This window comes from Acipenser ruthenus, chromosome 12 (assembly GCF_902713425.1).
Source record: "Acipenser ruthenus chromosome 12, fAciRut3.2 maternal haplotype, whole genome shotgun sequence".
Lineage (NCBI taxonomy): Eukaryota > Metazoa > Chordata > Actinopteri > Acipenseriformes > Acipenseridae > Acipenser > Acipenser ruthenus.
In genome coordinates, this window is record NC_081200.1 from 35,872,793 (window position 1) to 35,894,141 (window position 21,349).

Genomic DNA, 21,349 nt, shown 5'->3' on the forward strand with positions numbered 1-21,349 from the left:
TTGAATATATGTAGGAGTTTTTAACTGCCCTAGAACAGTATGAAGTGGGTGCATTTGGATAGCTTTCTTTGATTATTTTCTGATTTGATTATTTTATGATAATATATAATACAATATAATATATAATACAATAATATATTCTAGATTAGCATAACACAAATGGAGCACAAAACAGTAAAATCGTCTCAAATATTTTTATATTTATAATAGTCACTTTGCCTCTGGTAGAGCCATAACGAATTGCAATTTGCAAAGCAGTTTCATGGACAATTTATTTTTTACTTGAGCCTCGTAAAATATTGCACATATAGCATTGCACTCATAAAGACGCGATTGAGTTAGAAATCTTTTCAATTCTTTATGCACAATGGGTATATTGTTTTGTTTGTGTCTGGTGTGAGATCAGTCGATTAAATTGGATGTTATCAAGCAAAAATCATCCCGTAGGAATGGGCCAGTAGGTACCTACTAGCCTACCAACATGAAGAGTAGGTTCGGGTCAAGAGCGTTAATGGACGTCGGATGTAGTAGCCGCTAGAGGGCGCTAAAAAGCGGTGTTGAAATAATAGTACAAATTACTTTAATAGTAACACAGTTAGGTTTAGGGGTTGAGATTAGGTTTAGGGGAAGAGATTAGGTTAGTTGTAGACATTAAGTTTAGGGGTACTGGGTAGATGTAGGGGTTAGTAGGCTAGTATGTACCTACTGGCCCATTCCTGTGGGATGATTTTTGCTTGATAACGTCCCATTCAATCGACTGATCTCAATCAGATCCGCTGGGTTTGAAACAGCTTTAACAGAAAACCGGGCTCGCAAATGAGCTGGCTAAACTGAAAATCATTTGGGATATAAATGTGATACTTTGAATCCATTTTACAATCCATTTACTACCAATCCAGAGTTATTTAGTTTAGTTTGATTACCTAGCGTGATAAATAAGAAAGTGGAAATCTGTTTATTTTACACATATTTTCTACTTATAGAAAGGAACAGGTTAAGCTTCTAGTCAAGTTAAATTAAATATCAATGCTAGTTGTTTAGGTTACTTTTAGCTAGTTAGTACATTTAGTTTGTTAGATTATTATAAAATGCTAAATGTGACTGCAGTGTGAAAATAAAGCCACTACACTACTAGGATCAGATCACAGAGCAATCATTTTGACAAGTGTGATTGTGATGGTCTGATTTTACCTGAATGATAAAGTAGTGAAAAATAATCCACTGTTAATAGTTGATCCCACTTGAAACATTCAGCTGTTCGTTGAGGGTGACTCCGGTGACAGTATTGCACAGGATGGAAAAGAAAAGGGACACCAATCCCAGGGTGTCATTTCCAAATGCCATGGATGTATATGGGTCAAGTTAAGAAAAGCTTTCAAAGTGGCTTTACTGTTATATGATTTTTTATTGCTCAGCTTTAATTAATATTGGTTCAATTTATACTATCTTTATGTAGGTAGTGATATCTGAAGAATACGCAATGAGAGTGATAATGCATTTGCATTTGATCTTTTTTAATAGAACAGTCAGACAGATTTCAGGCTACAGTATTCTCAACATGAATAGCCAGGCCGAGCATTTACATCTTTCGTTGTGTTTTATCATTTTGCTTTTCTGCTTTTTATTTACATATAAAATTCATTTTTCCAGATTAACGGAGGAACAGGAATAGTCTTCAGCATCACACAAAGGAAGTGTTCAAGTAAGAACAGCTTTTGATCATTTGGAAAAAGGTACTTTTTTTGTGTGCAACGCGTGAAAAGAAACGGTGAAGACAAAAAATGGCATCCTTTTGTAAAGAAAAGAGCTGCACAGTACAGAAAGAGATGGGAAGTTCAAAGATCATTATGAATCAGACTTGACAGCAAGCAAGGATTCTGAGCGTTTTAAAAGTGACATATTCCCTATCTTTCATTTGAGAGGTCATTCAAAAACAAATAAGATTGAAACATCAGAACCTTAAAAAGAAAACTTTTAGGTGATGATCTAAACTTCAGTTTTAGAGGACATTCAAAAATAAAATACATTGGGTTCTTAAGCCCTAATGGGAATTAGGTTTTATTTATGCCCCTAATACTCCACTGGGCTGGATGTGGCTGCTGTGTAAGCAAATAGAGGACCACAGGGATTGATAACATAACTATGGGGAGTAAGATTTTAGTTGACGTTTAGTTTGGATACATGCCCAGTAGACAAGGCTTTATACTGGGAAAAGTGGCAGTGCCATTATGTCCTGGAAACACAAAAGCTTCCCACTAATAGACACAAAATCCCATGAATGTTGAATCCATTAATTTTTCTCGTTGAAGTTTCCAGTTCCAAGCATTTTGTTTTCATAGCTGCCATGCAAATATCTTTTTTTTTCTTTCTTTTCAAAATATAAAACGTTTCTTATGTGAGACTCAACATCGCCCTATTATTTGTTTGTAGAGTGCAGGGGAGGCAGCTGTGACGTTGCCTCTTTATAGTCCGTGCATAAAACAGACCTGAAATGTGTGTTGGACACGGAAGAACGCGGAGTATTTGTGATTCTACAGGGATAGAAATAAGTGCCAAGTATTCGACTTTTTACTGCTGGTCTCCTGTACAAAGGTAATTATTATTTTTTTTTACATATTGTAATACGTTATAACAAAAGGAAATCAAGTTTATGACTGGAACTCATCCATCAAATGCATCAGTAAAGCGTTTGTAAATGTCATGTGGTTTATGCTTGAGCTATACGATTTTTGTATGCCACATTATTTCCATTATTTTTTTATTTTTACATAACGGCAAAATGACTGTCCTTTAAGTAAACTGTATCATCTTCTGTGTTATTGCTTTAATTCTGTATCTTGTGAAGACTATTAGTTATTTATAGTGAGGTATGACAAACTATTTCTCGCATAATTGTATTTCTTTTTCTCGGAAAGCAGGACTAACTTTTTTGAACAATAATGTCATCGTCCAGCAGATAGTGCGGCTATATGGATTATCTCTGTAAACTGTGTAATGAACCATTTTTTACATGTAACAATAAGTTGTATGGTTGGTATTATTACAAGTACGCGTTCATTTTGTATGTTTCGTGCATAATTCATGTATAGACAGAGAAGTTAAATGAAAGAAACAATATTAGGAATTGCCGTTATTAATACTGACAGTCCTAAATAGGTTAACGTTGCCTCGGTCTAAATCAAGAAAAAACGAAAACGCCCTATTGAAAAATGGATCATAATTAAAAAAAAAAGATTAATATATATATAGAACCTTGCCTCCAGTTTCTGCAACCATTGTTGGGTGTAGATTCTACAAATAAATATTCTTATACTGAACAACACTGCATAATGGGTTCAATCTCCAAAAGGAAACATTAGGGGTTCTAATACATAATTCGATGATTCGTATTTGAAACCATTGCTTAAGATTCTATCAAATAATTTTATTTAGACCCTACTGTTTTGAACCCTTTGTTCTTCGGTAATGTATCAAAGAACAAACTCAAAGGTATATAGAGGTAAATTTGTATAGCATTTACTCCATTGTTTAATTAACGCCTGTTTTCAGTAAGGAGAAAAATATCAGGTGTCTCTTACAAGTTCAGAAACAAACAACCAATATACCTTCAAATATAACATTCAGTTGTTTGTTCAAGATTAACATAATGAGACTGAAGTGAGCTATATACAACATGTTTCTATGTTGATAATTAAAAAAAAACAAAAAAAAAACTTTAAATCAAATTAACTATATTCCAAACATTTGTTTCAATTTCATGTACATACAAAAAACAAACAAATAAATAAATCAATATCTGGGAAGGAAAACAAACATTATATTGCACAATTAAAAAAAAAAAAGTAACATTAATATAATAGGGCTTGCCACCTTGAGCATTTGCATATTATTAATTCAGTTTATATGTACCATAATGTGTGTATATCTATATCTATATCTATGTCTTTATCTATATTCTACTGAAATAGAAATAAGTGAGTGTGGTTACCATGGCATCAAAAGCCTGCAAATACCTTCAGTGTTTGTTTTCAAACACACTTTTCCTTGACAACGTTGGGAAGTTGGCTCTATTGAGCAAAAAATGATATGGTTTTTTTTGCTGACAGCCAGTGCCATGCTTTGCACTTTTCTATGGAACAATCAGAAAAAATCCTTTCAAATCTAACCCTGCTAATTTTTTGGTTTTGTTTTGTTTTGTTTGTTTTTCCTAAACAGATTAGTAATTTATTATAATATATTTGATTATCTGCCTCTGAGACGGTGTTGCTTGTCAGGAGCCTTGCCATTGCAATTCCTTCTTTTGCAAACGCCTGATCCAGCGCGTCTCCGCCAGCTGTTGCTGCCCTGCTACTGTAGAATCATTTGAACCAGGAGTGCAGGTAATTACGTGAATCTATTAAGTCAACATCTTAGCTATAATGTTAAAAGTTAACATAATCCCATCTATAACTTGAGGACTGTTCACACACTCCAGTAGAATTCATGACACATTTGAATCTTCTCAGGAAGAATAACAGAACTACTGAAAATGTGTCGATGGAAATTCATGACAGTCTGTGAGAGTTTTTGCTCCTACTTGTTGTCACATTTTGTAATTCATTTTTTAATGATACAGTGACCATAATGGTAACAGGTCACTGGTGTTATTCAAGCTAATGCTTATAATGTTAAAATGTTAAATTAATGGATGCGATCAATCATGCAGTTTCTGCAGCCACTTTCCATTTACACCTTGCCAGCAGAAGACAAGCTAACAATTACCTCTCCTTATAAATACGTACGCCACTTACAATTCATGGGCAGATGGAGCAGTTACTTATTAGCACTTGCTGAATATAATAATTCCACCAGAGATGCTGATTAAATACAATCCCATTTAATGATAAACAAAAAAAATCTGCATTTGAAACAGATACATGTTAATGTTAAATGCATATACAACTGTTTTCTTTTTACCAAAGCATGGTGAACACATGGTAAAGCATACACAAGCATGATACAGCCCAAAAGGATAACTAAAAATAAAAAAAAACTAAAATAAGTCTATAGAAAATGAGCAAAGGAAAACATGGGTAAAAGTGCAAAATCACAATTGAAATTTATTAGGATGAACATGTATGTGGGTGAAATAATATCTTGTAATACTGCTTCAGAAGGCCTAAGTCTCAGAGAGACAAAGTGACAAGCAGGTTTCAGGGTGGTTATTCTTTCTGATGAACTGCACAAAAAGCTTCTGGAGCCACAGCTGACCAATTGAACTGTGTTTGAACTAAAATCCTACTGCTGCATTTCGTTCACAGACCTCCCTCAAAGCAATGTCCAGCAACATAACAGAAGCACCGGTGTGTTTGAATTGGTGTGCCAATTCCTCCAACACGACCTATACCAAAATAGAGCTCTCTGTTATCATCTCGATCTTTTCAATGACTGTGGGGATCGTGTCTAACAGCCTGGCCCTGGCCATCCTCATGAAGGCCTACAGGCATTTCAAGCTGAAGTCCAAAGCGTCTTTCCTGCTCTTCGCCAGTGGCTTGGTAATCACAGACTTCCTAGGACATCTCATCAATGGATCAATAGTGATGCTGGTTTACTCCTTGCACAAAGACTGGGATACGTTTGACCCCCAGAAAATACTCTGTGGCTTTTTCGGGGCCTGCATGGTGTTCTTCGGCCTGAGCCCCTTGTTGCTGGGCAGCGTGATGGCAGTGGAGCGCTGCATAGGGGTCACCAACCCAATATTCCATTCCACCAAACTCACCTCCAGACACATGAAGAAGCTGCTGGCTCTGGTCTGGCTATTTGCCATTTTTATAGCTCTGCTGCCGATCATGGCAAAGAGGCCCTACGTAGTGCAGGAATCCAAAAGCTGGTGCTTCTTCAAAATAAAGAACAAGAGGGACTGGGTGGATGTTTTCTTCCCGCTACTATTTTCTACCCTGGGTTTGGCGTCCCTTTTCATTTCCATCCTGTGCAACACTGTCACAGGAGTCACCCTCATCAGGTCCAAAATGAGAAACGAAAAGCACAGGCAAGGCACGTCTCACCACTTCGAAATGATATGCCAGCTGCTGGCTATCATGCTGGTCTCCTGTATCTGCTGGGGTCCATTTCTGGTAAGAGCTGGATTTAAAATGTCCAACCTAGTTTTTGCATGTTAAAGGGCATTTCTATTAACAATATGGAGATTGTCAGTGCTTAATTAGAAGGGGAAAAAACCCAAATGATAATCATGTATTTACTATGTATCACACCACCAGACTTCTATACAGTGAGGCCCACAGAATTTTTTGTTACGTTTTTACGCCAGGCCTACCCCCGCCCCAGGACAAGATTATTTTAATGGCATTGCTGTTATTCCTTTTAAGTAAAAGCTTGTGCACAATAACTGCACAATCCTGGAATGCGAGGGGTAATAAACTGGAATAGATTTGCACGTGGTAGGAATGCCGACATACGTAATCCTCTCCCACTCTGATGTTTTCCCTTTTTCTACATCTGGCACATGAATAACATGTTCGGATTATGACTGAATGGAAAATGTGAAATACGTAATACTTTGCCTAGCTTTTTGGCTGAATATTTCAACATATTTTAAAAACTGAACAGGAAAAACTGAATGTACAAATACATACCTGTGGCGGAGTGTCCCGCCCCTATTTATTATTATTTGTATTTTTGTTTGCGGCGCGGATAACAGCGCCACGTCTTTTATTATTTATATTTAAAAACCCTGTGAGGATGCATGACTGATCAGCTACTGATTATTTAAGTAGCTGACAGTCATGCATCCTTACCAAACGCGTGCAGACTGTGGCCGAGGGGTAATAAGATAATTAACAGCTAGTTAACCCCTCGGCCAGAGTATAAGAACCTGCAGCTGTCCGTGCTGCGGGATTGGAGTGTAGAGGAGAGTACGGGAGAACACGGGAGAGCGAGCAAAAACAATTGCTATATTTAATATACTTGTTGCTGTTTATTTGTTTGGCCAACGTGCCTTTTTGTTTTGTGTTTTGTTGTTTGTTTAAATCTTTCATTTTGTTTTGTTTACTAATAAATCCAGCTGAGTGCCGTAGCATTCAGCTTCACCCACCCATCCATTGTTTTGGTTTCAGTTACATCCTGGTCCGTGACATCACCACACCTCACCGCTGCGAGCCAGCCTGTCACAATACCAGATTTAGTCAACCAGAAAATACTTTGTGACACACGTGGCAAGAAAAAGCAATCAAGACATTATTCACACATCTGGAAGAACCACCTGTTTTTAAATAAATATTTTTTTTAAATGTTATAATAAACTTTGGATAATATATCTATAAATCATTTGCACCACAGTCTGAATTACCCCCCAAAAAATTGGCATTGGTTTCAACATGTTCATTTTGGGTAAAATGTTCCTTTCCAGGGTGTCACTGAATTGAGTACCATATTGACTCATTTAAAGTAGTACTCTTCTATTATGACACTCAACAGTGACACAGGGTAGAGAGACACTTCCCAAGCTTTCATTGTGTGCGGTCCTCCCATTATAGCCTCCGTAATGAACAAGTAATGTTACAAGTAAATTTAATAATACCAGAGGTGTATCTGTAAAGTATACTGACATTAGTCATAATACGAGGGGTTGTGTATTTACATATAACAAGTCTCTGTACAGTGTGGAGCAGTAACGTTGTAATGGATCTCCTCCAAGTGGCTTATTAGTTAATAATAATGACACCAGCAACTCTTCAGTTGAATGATAAGACGTTCATCATTGAACTGTATGGTTTGTGGTTTGCATCCAGCCCTTGCGTTACATTCAATCAGGCAAATAAATGTTATTTGTGATTTTACAGCATATTACCCCTAATTAGGTTTTCCACTCGGAACACCACAAAGCAGGACATGTTTCCTGATGGTCTCTGGGTATACCTGTAATTGGCCATTATGCTCATGGGGTGTCTTTTGTTATGGCACTTTCTAAGGAGGAGGCTGTGTTTGAACAGTTTTTTTGTTATTTCCAGCAAAGCACAGTAATTTGAACCTGGATTTGATGATGTGAAGGTTCCTTTGTTGTTCATATCTTTGGTCTAAAAATGAAATGTAATTGGAAAGGTGACCTTGCCCCTGAAATCATTAGTTCCAGGTGATAATGTCTTTCTTTTTATTATGGGATGTAATGCATTTACTTTTACATGGCTGGCAGATCGGAGTGCACTCCTTCTTGAGGCACTTACTTAGGAAGGAAGCAAAGTAAATTGTTTGCAGATAAAATGCTCTTGGACTGTCCATGGGTTTACGGTGTACAATATTGCCATTGTGAATTAGAAAAATGGGGGGACAGCTTATTACACAAACGTTTGTGCTAAATATTGACAGTGTTTCTATCACAGGAAATAACCAATTTAGAATAAAGGCAATTGATTAACATGAAAACACTTAACTTGCAAATCTACATCATTTCAGCTCCCAAAAAACAACTCTGTCTGCATACGCCTTACAAAAGTTTACCACAGTAAAGTTGCTCAGTAATTTAGCAGCAGTTGTCCCATGTTTTTCCCATGGTATACTATGCATTTACCATCGTTTACCATGTTTTTTTTTAATATATATATATATGCATGCTTTAGAACACAAATTAACTACTTAAAATCCCTATTCATCATATATATTTTTTTTATCTCTTCCAGGTCATTGTTAAAATTGGAAGCACTGATTCTCAGAATAACGTGAGCTGTGAAAGGATGCTGCTTGCTGTGCGAATGGCCACATGGAATCAGATTTTAGACCCCTGGGTGTACATTCTCCTCAGAAAGGCTGTGCTGAAAAAACTTTTCATAATAACCAGGCGCTGCTGCGGATATAAAATCCTCAATCTCTACAAATGGAACTGCCGTTCTATGAAATGTTCCATGAGAATGACATCCATGTCAAGCCAGCCAGGCCTGGTCCCAGAAAGTTCTATTAGAAGTGTCATGCCTGATACTGTTATTAGTGGCACAGTGCCATGTACTTGAAGTGAAGGATGCTGAAGAAGACAATACAACCAGAATCAGCTGGGCTTCCTTCTGTGAAGTGCAGAGTTGAGTGAGAGCAGGTGCTGAAAAGGACACATGTGCTCCTAGTTTTATGTTATGTTAGTAGAATATTTATGGGACAGATGTCTTGATTTATTAGTGCTGACCAATAGCACGTCTAACACAATAATGCTTGAGCTTATCAATGCGATTATTCCAAGAGATTTGTGCCATATGGTAACTACAGCTCAGTAAATGTGGCCATCTGCAACAGAAATACTATTTAGAAAGGAGATATGCACAGGAGTTGAATCATTTAGCAGATGCTGTATATTAAATGGTAGCATAATGTTTTTAGTAGATTTACAGTTCATTGCTAATTTGGTGCATGGCTTCCTTCATTGGAATCAGCTATGCTTATTGGAGTTTGGATTATGAAACTAGCATCAAGATAATTTAGTCTAAGCAACTTCAGATCATACTTTGTTTTGAAACAATGCTGTGGTATAGACAGGTACTGTGAATTAAGAGTCCAAACAGGTTGTACTGTACATTGATATAGTGATACAGAATTTGCACTTAAGCAATTTACATCAATGGTACTAAAGTTATTGTAAATACTGTATTTACGGGCAAAGCCTGGATTACAGAAAAGCCCAGGTTTTATTTAGAAACACGCTAACATTATTTTAGTTAATCACCGTTGACCTGGAGAGGTCTTTGGCTGAAACTTGAGCACACATATAAATAACACCTCCTTTGTACTCTATGCGTTCAGTTCCATACATTTCCCATCAGAGTAAACTAGGCTAACTAGTATTGCTCTGTGTACCAGTGTTGGAGGTGAATGAATAAATAAGAAACACTTTAAAAACTTGGTTTCTTGTACTCATGAAACTAACATTCATAATAAAACATCACCACAGTGTTACGTCTGGTTTACACTGCTGGAAATATAAAATACACTGTACAAAGTAGTCTGCAGGTCAGTAGTAATTAACCAAATTACAGTGGTGCTGTGTGCATCTAAACTATGTCCTCAATTGTAGCTTCTCAACTCAGCTCTTTTGGTTGACTTGTCTGTAACTAACAAACAAACAGACTTTTCATCTGTGTTGGTAACAATCTCAAACCACTGGTAATTCGTACTGGTATCCTAGGCTTACCAGGGTTAAATATGTACCAATGTTTTTGTGAAACATTCACCGGATTTCGATTTACCAGGGAAATGAAGGCAAATAGCAAATGACATCCAGATCACTGAATGTAAATAAGGTGACAAAATAACAAAGGCAAAAAAAACCACATGCCTACATTTGAAAACTGTGAAAATATATGTTTAAATATCTGCTGTTTGTGATACAGTTAATGTTCTGTTTTGAATATTGTATTGTTTGTATAATCTGTTAAAACTATACTACTGGCAATGTGCTTTAGCTTTGCTGTGGTACTTTGTGGTTTAAGTGTTTCAGGTTGATTGTAGCTGGGGAGCTTTCCAAGGATCTGTCTTGGACCTGGCATCTGTCCCCACTGGAAAATTGTACAATAAAAAGAGTCCTGCCAAATCAACAGAATCCTATCACTGGTTTGAGCCAATTGCTTAAAAACAGGGTCTTCGTGTTTTAGAAATCATGTGGGTGGGCTTTCTCCCCACTCCCCTGATCCCCAGCAGCATTGATGCATTAGAATAAGCAACTTAGTATCATACTTGTATCATACATATGCTGAAATCTGACCTTTTCAGACCACAAGACTGAACCAACAGAACAAACAACAGGCATTTTTCAACTCTCCTGGCAGTTATCTGTATAAAGTTCAAACTGCAGTCTGAATTGTGCCAACGTTCATGATGTTACCACACCGATTCAGAATTTCCATTGCTTAAACATGTGTGGATGTACGTATTAAAATGTTTTGTTTTTTTTACAGTCGACTGTCTGTTTATTCGTAAACTGCAACATTGTAATGTATCAGTATTAGATTCTCTATTGCTATTCAGCAGATCACCGTAAAGACAGGCTAATTACAAATAGAGTACACATCATAAACATTGTTGTAGATTTATATCTTATTTTTATTGATAATGGCCTTTATATCAGTATCAGCTTCAGTATGCAGAGTAACACACAGGTTTACATATATTCCATTGAAGACCCAATAATAATGCTAATAATGACAACTAATAATAATAATAATAATAATATGTATTGCTCAGTTGGGGTCCTATTAAACACAACTAACAGAATACTGTATATTTTGAAACAAATCAGAATGATTTTAAAGCATGTATGGAATCATAAATTACTGATTGTTCAGTCCCATGGAAAATTATTGTTGTTTCATTTGGGACCAGTTGGACATCTGCTGGTGAATAAATGTATTACTTAAGATTCTGCTAACACGGTGAAGATTATTATTATTATTATCATTGTTTATTTCTTAGCAGACGCCCTTATCCAGGGCGACTTACAATCGCAAGCAAATACAAATACATTCAAGTGTTACAATACAAGTCATACAATAAGAGCAAGAAATACAATATTTTTTTTCAAGTGTGACAAACCACAATTCAATAATACAGCAGATAATAGTGAAAGTTACATCAGGATATGATTAAATAGTGATAGTTACATCAGGATATGATTAAGTACAAAATACTACAGGTTAAACACTTGGCAGATTACAATATTCTGAAGTACAGGATTAAATGTAGTAAAATAGGGGGCAGATAAGAGCAAAATAAAGCATATTTAAATGAAGGGTGATAGTGTCCCAGGATACAACAGAGGAGTTCTACAGGTGCTGTTTGAAGAGTCTTAAGGAGGCGCCGGAATGTGGTCAGGGACTGGGCAGTCCTGACATCTGTAGGAAGGTCGTTCCACCACTGCGGAGCAAGGGTGGCGAAGGAGCGGGCTCGGGAGGCAGGGGAGCGTAGCGGAGGTAGAGCCAGTCTTCTAGTGCAGGCGGAGCGGAGAGGTCGAGTGGGGGTGTAGGGAGAGATGAGGGTCTGGAGGTAGCTGGGTGCAGTCTGGTCAAGGCATCTGTAGGCTAGTACAAGAGTCTTAAACTGGATGTGAGCGGTGATCGGGAGCCAGTGGAGTGAGCGGAGTGAGCGGAGTAGTGGAGTAGCGTGGGCGAAGCGAGGCAGAGAGAACACCATTTAACAAGATTAAATGAAACCTCATAGCAGCCTCTTTTTTAAAACTTTATTGTTTTCTTAAACATATAAAAAACACACATAGCAAGACAATCTATCCTTCAATGCAGAATTAACATCTCTTAATTAACTAAACAGTGATGTTTACAGATACAGTGTATACACAGATTGAATTGTATCATCTTACCATAAAAAATAAACAGTCAGTGATTTAATTTAAATGATATGCTTATATAGATAGATAAACATTTTACTTCTGGGACAAAAAAACAGTACTTTACTGATAGGCATTGGTTCCTTGATCATTAATCAAATATAAATGAACCACAGTAACCCATGTATGCTGATACTCGTATTTGTCTTTAATAAGTATTTATCAGCAGGTATTAAATAAATCCATTCATTAATGTGCTATTTTCAAAACAAGAAAAAATGTCCTTCCCTCACCTTTACAACCGAGTGCCAATCAACAGCAAAAAACTTCCACGCTGGTGGAGTTTTCATGTGTGGTCATTTATACGTGAAGTCGCGACGTGCGTGCACGTTTGGGAGAAGAGCTCGAGAGGAACGGCCACAGAGAAGGATAGAGTAAATCTCATTTACTCGTGAGCATGACGTAAAACACAGGAAATCCATGCCCATTTTCACATGGAAACCCGCATTTCACCTGAAAATGTTAATAAGCTCGTTCCATGTCCTTAAAACCGCCGGTTTTCAGCCATGGTGATCTGCAGTAGTTGGGTTGGACAGTTTCATTCTTTTTCCTTTAATAAATCGTGTGATAAATTATTTGAAATATAATTCACTACTAACGATATGCCACCCCACCAATGGACATTTGAAAAACAATTTGGGCAAGAGCAGTAAAACACATTATTAAACAACCAGGCACGAGGCATTTACAAATCACAGCTTTATTACATCAGCTTAACACTGTACTTTAAACAAGATGTCACCCGACAACCTGTACCCCCTCCCCCTTAGAACACACATGGAAACTCCACCACTGAGTGTTTTAAAAGCCGATTGGACAGGGAAGGACAGTTTTTCTTGTTTTGAAATCACAGCACGTTAATGAATGGATTTATTTAATACCTGTCGATAAAGGCAACTACATGGACGAGTATCAGCACACCCCTAGCATTCTCTACATATTATTAAAATTGTGCATTAGTTATAGTGGTTCTAGTACGGTATTATTAACATGATTCGCAATGCAGAGGGACAGATACAAAATTAAGGACTCTACAATGTAAACCAGTATTTAAAAATTAAACACAAATCATATGCAACATATCCTAAATACATTTAAATCTGCATATACTTTGCACTGCAATGTTTATTCAGGTAAGGTTTTTTTTTTTTTTGTGCATATAAAGATCATTCTAAAACAAAAAAAAATATGCTGCATAAGATTTGTGCCAAATTCTAAAACATTTGGTTTTACAGTGTGCAGTTTAAAGGGTTGATACCAGTACCAACCTTGCTGGAAAAGTTGCAACAGTTTAACAGTAGTAGTTTATCCATCAGTTTAAAACACTCACTGATAAGAGTGAAGCCAGAAAGAGGAATAACAGTTGTAGAATGCAGTTCTCTGAAAATGCAAGCACAAGTAAATGCCAGCACAAGTAAAAGCTGATATAAAAACCATACAAAGAAACATACAGACTGCCCCCTGGTGTGGATCTACATGCTTTTTGCTGGGTAAACATAGGGGACGGGCCCTGAGCTGTGGCAAGTTACAATAGGACCTCTAGCAGGAAGTCTAGCAAATTGAATTGAAAATGTATATGAAAATTAGGAACCTATGTAAGCCCTGTGTAAAACACAGAGCAGACCTTAAACCCAACATACAAACAGTTCACTTCTGGCTCTACAACGCCACCATACTTTTGTTTGTTTGGTGGTCTGGTGGTGACTTATATCCACTTTTCCTGTATGAACACTTGATATATATTTGCCAGTGTGCTATAAACAGAATCGTATTATTAGTTGTTTTTACACCATTATTCCCTGTCTGTCGGTAGGTTGATGTGTCCTGGGTTTGAATTACGTTCCTAATCTCCACCGGAGGGAGTTCAGTGTCTTGCGAGGGTGGGAGAGTGAGCTGTGGTTTCTGGTGTCTGCAGTGTCGCCTCTGTTCGGTGCGGTCTGGGCCGCAGTTTTAGAGCTCGTCAGCCATGTGCGACTGCTTGAAGGCATCTCCTGTCAGTTTATCCTGGGCTTCCTTCATCCCTGACACAACTACAGAGAGAGAGGCGCGACACAGCTGGAGTTACGTAGGATATGCTTGGTTTAATTCACAACCTGCTTGACAAGAAAACATGTCCCTGTGGGGGTCTTTTTTTCCTGATTTGTATAATGAGCTTCCACACCATAGCTTTATAAAAAAAAAAAACATGACATGCCTATTCACAAAGAAATTAACTCAGGAGTTAAAGAATAAAACAAACTTTGTTTCACTAAACTGTTGTAGGTCATTGTAAAAGATGCCAAAAACAGTCTAGAACAGTTTCACAAAACATCCTTTAATTAGCCAAGAGTTATATTTTCACTATAACACTAAACATAACATACTAGCAACCCACACAAATTCATACCAGTCAGTTTAAAATCCTATAGCCATATTGATATTAACTAGGGCAGCTACAATTAAATCGAAAATTGATTTTTCAATCGATTCCAGTCCTCATTATATACATTGACATAAATGTTGGATAATCAATTCAATAATTATTGTTTTGTAACGCGCATAGTTAATAACATTATTTAAGTTTATAAATGAAAATGCACTCAACGCCCTGCTTTGCTATTTACAGTATTTCTGCCAGACAAGGAGTGGGCGTGTTCTTTTCCTGCTTGTGTTAACCAGCATCTGATTTGCTGGTCCCATCCTACCAGCGAATCAGTTTTGAAAATACTTTGTAAGTAGGCCCCTCTGTGTATCTAATGTAAACAAAAAAAAAAATTCGCCACCTCGAATCCAGAGCAGGACGACAGGCTTGTATTCCTGGCAAACAGCCTGTAAATAAATTGTGCACATTGAAGAAAGCTGACTGTATATAGTTTGTGCTTCTTTGGAGTTTCAAAATGAACCGTTATACAAATGAATATTTAACAATATTCAATAACTCACTGAATTAAAAAAAAAAAAGTTTTTTATAAACTCGTGTCTAGTTTACATTCCAAAGTACTGTAATCTGTTTGGAATAAATATTTTAGTAACACTCCTGTAGTATGTTAAACTTGCTTTAGGCTTGTTGAGAATGTTGTTGATTTTTTCTTTTTCTCCTGACGCTACCAAGGTGTAATTACCCCTCGCATTCAATTGTTGGGCACAAGCTTTTATATAACTGCAATGATATTAAAATAATCACATCAGGGGGAGAGGAATGGAGTGAAAATGTATTTGGGCGGTACAATCATTGATATTTATTCAAACAATTCAATTTTGTGTGAGCAATTAATTGGTTGCTTTTTGGAGGCTTAACTGACAGCCCTAATATCAACGTATGGTTTAGATGGTTTAGTTAGAATTAAAGATGATAACTTTGTATGGGAGCAAAATGTTGTTATCTCTGCCCTAACATATCTGTCCTTTTACACTCCAGGTAATATCATGATGCACATCATATCCAATGGGACTACTGTTGTGAAGGTCCAACAAGGTCACCCACCTTGATCTGCATTGCTGTAGAAGTACTTGTAGTTGGGGTTTCCATTCCTGTTGGTGATCTCAGGGTGCACTTTACCAGTGGGATCTGAACACAGAGAGACTGTTAAACTACCTGGCTTATTCTTATTTCTCTAAACCAGGAGCACTGTAGCAAGTTCAGAAATAGAATTGTGCACACGCGGACGTGGAATGCAGTGGACTTCTGTAATAAGGTCACTTATTTTCTTATTTAATTACATTTTTATTTACATTTTATTAGCACTACTGCTTTTGAATGAACACTAGATTGGAGATTGCTCTGTTTAATTGAATAATGGAAGTCGGATCTAATATAAATACACCTGAGGGTTTCACACTCAAGGAGGTGATTTCCAGAGTAACCTGGGTGCTGGAAGTTTGTGAAAGGGGGGTTAAGGTGGTTAGGGGAGTGTTGGTGCAGTACGTACACTGGGTATGTTCAGTGACAAACTGCAGCTTTGCTAAATTGCTGCGCTTGCTTTATGATTAAGCCAAATTGTGGGTAAATGTGATTGGCTGACCAGAGCTCTATTTTTAAATGTGAATAGTTTCATTTTATTAATTTATAATTTAACTCTAATTAACTAGAGTAATTAAAGTTATCAGCTTGGTATTTATCTGCTAATTTACTAACTAACATACTTGGGTGCATTGTCTGTGTTCCTGTTTGACCTGTATGGTTCTATTGACCTTAACTAATCAATTAGTGTTTGAAATCAAGCCTCTATGATTGCTGCTATATTTATTTGAGAATTGCCTTACCAATTAAGTCTAAACATTCATAGGAGGCACTTTTTTACATAGAGAATTGTGAGAGTCTGGAACCAACTCCCCAGTAATGTTGTTGAAGCTGACACCCTGGGATCCTTCAAGAAGCTGCTTGATGAGATTCTGGGATCAATAAGCTACTAACAACCAAACAAGCAAGACGGGCCAAATTGCCTCCTCTCGTTTGTAAATGTTCTTACGTTCTTATGTTCTTATATTTATATATATAAGCACTGTTTTTTACCTGAAATATCCTTTTCTCTTTTTTCTTATTGATGATTTTGGTACACAGCAGTTCTCCTTTTTCTCAAACTTTATATATATATATATATATATATATATATATATATATATATATATATATATATATATATATATATATAAAAGAGGTGTGTGTCTTTATGAATTATGTCTGTCCTGTTGACCTAGTATTTCAGATTCAGATGATGTGTATTTGTATATTATTCTATGCAATACAATGTTTAATTATATCTTTGGTCCAGTATCTTTCTTGGGTATTCCATTCCCTGGTTTTATGTTTAACTAACAGCAATAAAATCTAACATTAAACCATTTGGGTAATTCTGTGCGCTTGGCTCCTGTTACATTTCCCTTGCGGATGGTATGAAGTTTACTGCTTGTGTGGAAATGCAATTAAAGCATCCCTTTCTGTGACTATCACATTTATAAAGTACGGGAGATGCAGCAAAATAAAAAATAATTTAATAAAGCTAGGGGCTTTAAAAGTAACCAAATAAAATACAAAATGAAATGTGTGCCAGAGAGCTTTAAGTCAGCAAAGTCCATACTGCAGAACTGGGGATCTGTGAGAGCCAGGAATTCAACACAGAACTTTGCATCAGGGCTGCGATTCCCAAAGAACACCTCGGGATTCCTCACAGACCACTACCTGAGAGATCAATAACATGGAGTACCTGGACTTCAGCTATTGTTTGTATGACTGCCGCAATCATAAAGATTACAGCAATCATTTCCTCATACATTCAAAGAGCAAAAAAGATTGGTTGTAAATGAATGAAAGGGGTTCCTACATACAGCAAAATGATTCATTCCAGCTTAAGAAATATTACATATATCTGATTATAACTACAGTAAGAGACACCGAGCTTGTCTGTTAGGTGTTGTGTACTGTAGAAGAATAATAGTTTGGGTGTGTTGAAATCGGTAGATGCTGTAGCCTAATCTTGGACCATCTTTCAATTGCGATAAGGGGTGAAGCCCTTACCTAGGAAGAGGATTCTAGGAATGTAGCCCCCATCAGGACGGAAGCCTTGGTCTTTGGGCTCCTCTTCATCCTGTTGGTTTAAAGACAGTTAAACCTCACATGCTGTTCTTTAAATCTGTCATCTGAAACACAGTTCCACTGGGGCACCGTTCTGAACAGCATGAGGTTTTTTTAACAGCATACTTCTCTTTCTTTCACATTCCATATTCCACCCATTTTATTTCTGAATCGGAAAGAAGACTTGAAAAGATGAGTGTGTGAGATACACAAAGTGCCACAATTCCAGAGTCCACAGCGCAGTTCAAACTACCAGACCAACACGACTTCCCAGTGACTCTGCACTACCAAGACAGGACACGCCACTGTTTCTCAGCTCATAATACTAGGCTACTAAGTAAACCTCCCATTTCATTTTCTCATACAGTCGTAATAAAAGTCATTCAGAGCTTACTTGTCAGTCCCTGAGCTTTCACAACAAATTGCTGCATTGAACTGACTATAAAAACAGGAATTCTCACCTCTACGTTTACCATGATAAAGTTGTGGGCCAGTTCAGAGATCTCTTGAGACTCTGCAAACTTTGGCTTGAGGGCTAATGCGAAAGACAGAGGAAAAAAAACAGGATTATTTATCTATTTTATTTTTTTCAATTCACAAAAAGGGGGAAAAAAAAGATAAAACAAGGATACGAAACAAACGGATTGAAAAAAGTGACCTGTAACATGTTAAGTCAATGGAAACACTTGATAAATGATTGATAATAGTGAAGTGCCTATAATAGTGAATAACTGTCTGTGCTCCACATGTATACTCCTGGGGTTAGTGGGTAAAATAGTTCTGAAAGTGATAAACTAGAATGTACTATTTTCAGCCTTCATAGATTTGTTTACACGATTACAGAGCTGTGGGGACAGCACCGTTACTTAGCAAAATACCACTGCATGAGCATCGCTGTTAGTATGCGTACATGCATGTGTGCTGATGTACAGCCGTAGTGATCAGAGAAACTAGCTGGTAGAGGGTGGAGAAGATGCTTTGGAGCATTTCCCTGCTATCCAAGCTGTTATCAGGGGTCTAATCATCACCCTAGATTTCTGATTCCGTACTGAAAAACTCACTGACCTTTACAGGCTCCACACCAGGACTTGTGGATGATAACCATCAATGGCAAACCACTGAAACGGGAAATTGAAGGACGTGTTAGCTTATTTCAGAATCTGCTATACAGCAGGTTTTCCTTGTGTGTATATTTGTCATGTACTGGGTTTATCCCACCTCTACGGAGTATGAGTCCCTTTTTTCAGTGCTGTCCTTTGATTTGCTAAGGAACTGCGTCTACGGTACAGCGGGGACCGAGAAAGCAGGGACTGTAAAAATACCTCAAAACATTAAACGTGGAGAATGTCATCACATGTTGTTAAGAAACTTGAATGGTTTGAAATGTAATGCAAAAGCAATGACTTATTTATTTTTGGACAAGAGGAGAGAATCGGATGCAACTGCATGAGATTTCACAGAAAATTTAAGCTTTTGCTAGAACCAGATATCAGATTCTCTAGGCTAGTGCATTGTTATGCTGGGCTGGGCTGGGTTGGGTTGCTGCCAAGGCTGCATTCAAGCTGACAGTCAAGGTACATTACATTCTACAAGGTAGAGTTTCTCACTGTACCTGGAGTCAAAGATCACATATCTGGATCTTTTAAGGGCAGGAATCCCGTTACCACCATCCACCCAGGAGGAAAAAGTCACATCAGAATTAGCTTTATCCGAAAAGAATCGGAACAGTGTTGGAGTACAGAGCCAAAGGATGAGGTTATCATTATACAGTATGAGAGAGGGCTCACAGCCTTAGTATAAAGAACTCACTGGATAGTAGTGATGCTTGCACAGGAAACCCAATAGTTTCAATGGATGTGCATCAATGCTACCAAGTTCAGATATAGTCAAACCTGTTTACCGCCAACAGCTGTAACCAGCCAGTAAACCCCAGAATAGATTTCCATTTTTTAGTACAAGTCAATGAGAGAGGAACCTTGCCTATTAAACAGCCACAGAGTTTTGGGTGGGGTGGGGTTTGCTTTCATTCACAAAAAAACAGTACCTGGCTTCTGCCTCCTTTTTTCCATCTTCAAAAGTCCTCCAGTGAATGTGATCGCCAAACCCTGAGGGAAAAAGAAATAACTCCTCACACGCCTGCGATTGGGAGACAAGCGGTAAGCAGTCTGGGACCTGTTAAGGGCGGGCAATAACCTTGCTAGAGCAAAAAAACATAGAATCAGAGCTTAAGTATTACAGAAAACCCAGTGACTTTTACAACATAAGAACTTAAAGAAGTGCTGCCTCTTGCATACTAGTACCCATGCTACCAGTACCAAAGCCATCCAATTACCAACCCCAGAGATAGGAAAAGTATATCTATCTATCTATCTATCTATCTATCTATCTATCTATCTATATATATATATATATATATATATATATATATATATATATATATATCTATCTATCTATCTATCTATCTATCTATCTATCTATCTATATATATATATATATATTATAGTATCGTCGTAAGGCAAAATCTGATTCACCTTTCTGTGCACTGTAAGATACGCCTGGTCATCTAATCGTGGGATTTAAATAGGTCAAATGTGTAAATAAAAATGCTACCTCCTGTGTGTTATTATTAATTATTCTACACAAAACGACTGCAACGACCATCGAATCTAAAAAAATCATCGGGTTTTGAAAGTCTAAATAGGACACCTTACCTTTCGAAAGTCCTTCCTCGGCGGATACATCGACGCATGCAACCAAAAGAGAAAAGAGAACAGCGTGGAAGGCAAAATTAATCAATGGCTTCTGCAATTTCATTGTGAGTTTGCTATCCTGCTTATTAGATTTTAATTTATTACCCCTGCACACAAGCCGGTGAACCCACACAATGTTTCACTGTAGTGTAATTGAACTGCGCTCATCATGCCAGGAAATGACGGAGAGGTAGGAGGAGCACAGAACTTTTGTTAAGGAACACCATTCCATTCCTCTGTGTGCAGTGAGCACAGCATGTGTTTTCCTAGGTATCCTTTCAGAAACGTAATTCAGGCCAGTCAAAATGACAACTGCAGTAAATCTATAGCTGTATGCACTTGGTAAATACAGTAACTTGATAAGTGCTATAAAGTACAGCACTAAAACAAATATATTGTATTTTAAAGATGGGAATATGCCAGACATTCCAAAGTGCTGCCATTAGTGGCCATCTTGCTCTTGTTTCTGGATTTCAGTTATTTTGTTTTCAACCACTGATCTGACTGTGAACAGCTAAAGCCAGAGGTGTTTGAAGCTAACAAACATTTCTTCCGCGTGATAGATTTAGTGCGTGTTTATGGGTAGGGATGTTATCTCCATTTCCATCAACAGTAACAATAGACTTTTATATATATTGTAAAAATCGATATGCAATGTACTGTTGGTGATGGGTCGGT

The 21,349-nt window shown here is 37.3% G+C and overlaps 2 protein-coding genes across 3 annotated transcripts; one reads left to right on the plus strand and one right to left on the minus strand.

Moving 5' to 3' along the window:
- Positions 1-2,422: 2,422 nt before the first annotated feature.
- Positions 2,423-10,887, plus strand: LOC117417442 (prostaglandin F2-alpha receptor-like). Its single transcript, XM_034029596.3, has 4 exons — positions 2,423-2,592; positions 4,216-4,379; positions 5,301-6,113; positions 8,673-10,887. The coding sequence occupies exons 3-4, from the start codon at positions 5,316-5,318 to the stop codon at positions 8,997-8,999; spliced, it is 1,125 nt and encodes a 374-aa protein (XP_033885487.1). The 5' UTR covers positions 2,423-2,592; positions 4,216-4,379; positions 5,301-5,315; the 3' UTR covers positions 9,000-10,887.
- A 1,303-nt stretch (positions 10,888-12,190) lies between these two features.
- LOC117416607 (thioredoxin domain-containing protein 12-like) lies at positions 12,191-21,080 on the minus strand. 2 transcript variants are annotated; one of them, XM_034027858.3, is made up of 7 exons: positions 20,633-20,875; positions 19,966-20,026; positions 18,987-19,039; positions 18,383-18,456; positions 17,865-17,934; positions 15,834-15,917; positions 12,191-14,400 (listed from the first exon to the last, which is right to left on the minus strand). In XM_034027858.3, exons 1-7 carry the CDS (start codon positions 20,733-20,735, stop codon positions 14,321-14,323), a joined length of 525 nt encoding a protein of 174 aa, XP_033883749.2. In that variant the 5' UTR covers positions 20,736-20,875; the 3' UTR covers positions 12,191-14,320. The 2 variants fall into 2 exon arrangements, with proteins under 2 accessions (XP_033883749.2, XP_058890953.1); XM_059034970.1 differs by lacking the exon at positions 12,191-14,400 and adding an exon at positions 14,421-15,178 and having other exon boundaries at positions 20,633-21,080.
- Between the last annotated feature and the right edge of the window lie 269 nt (positions 21,081-21,349).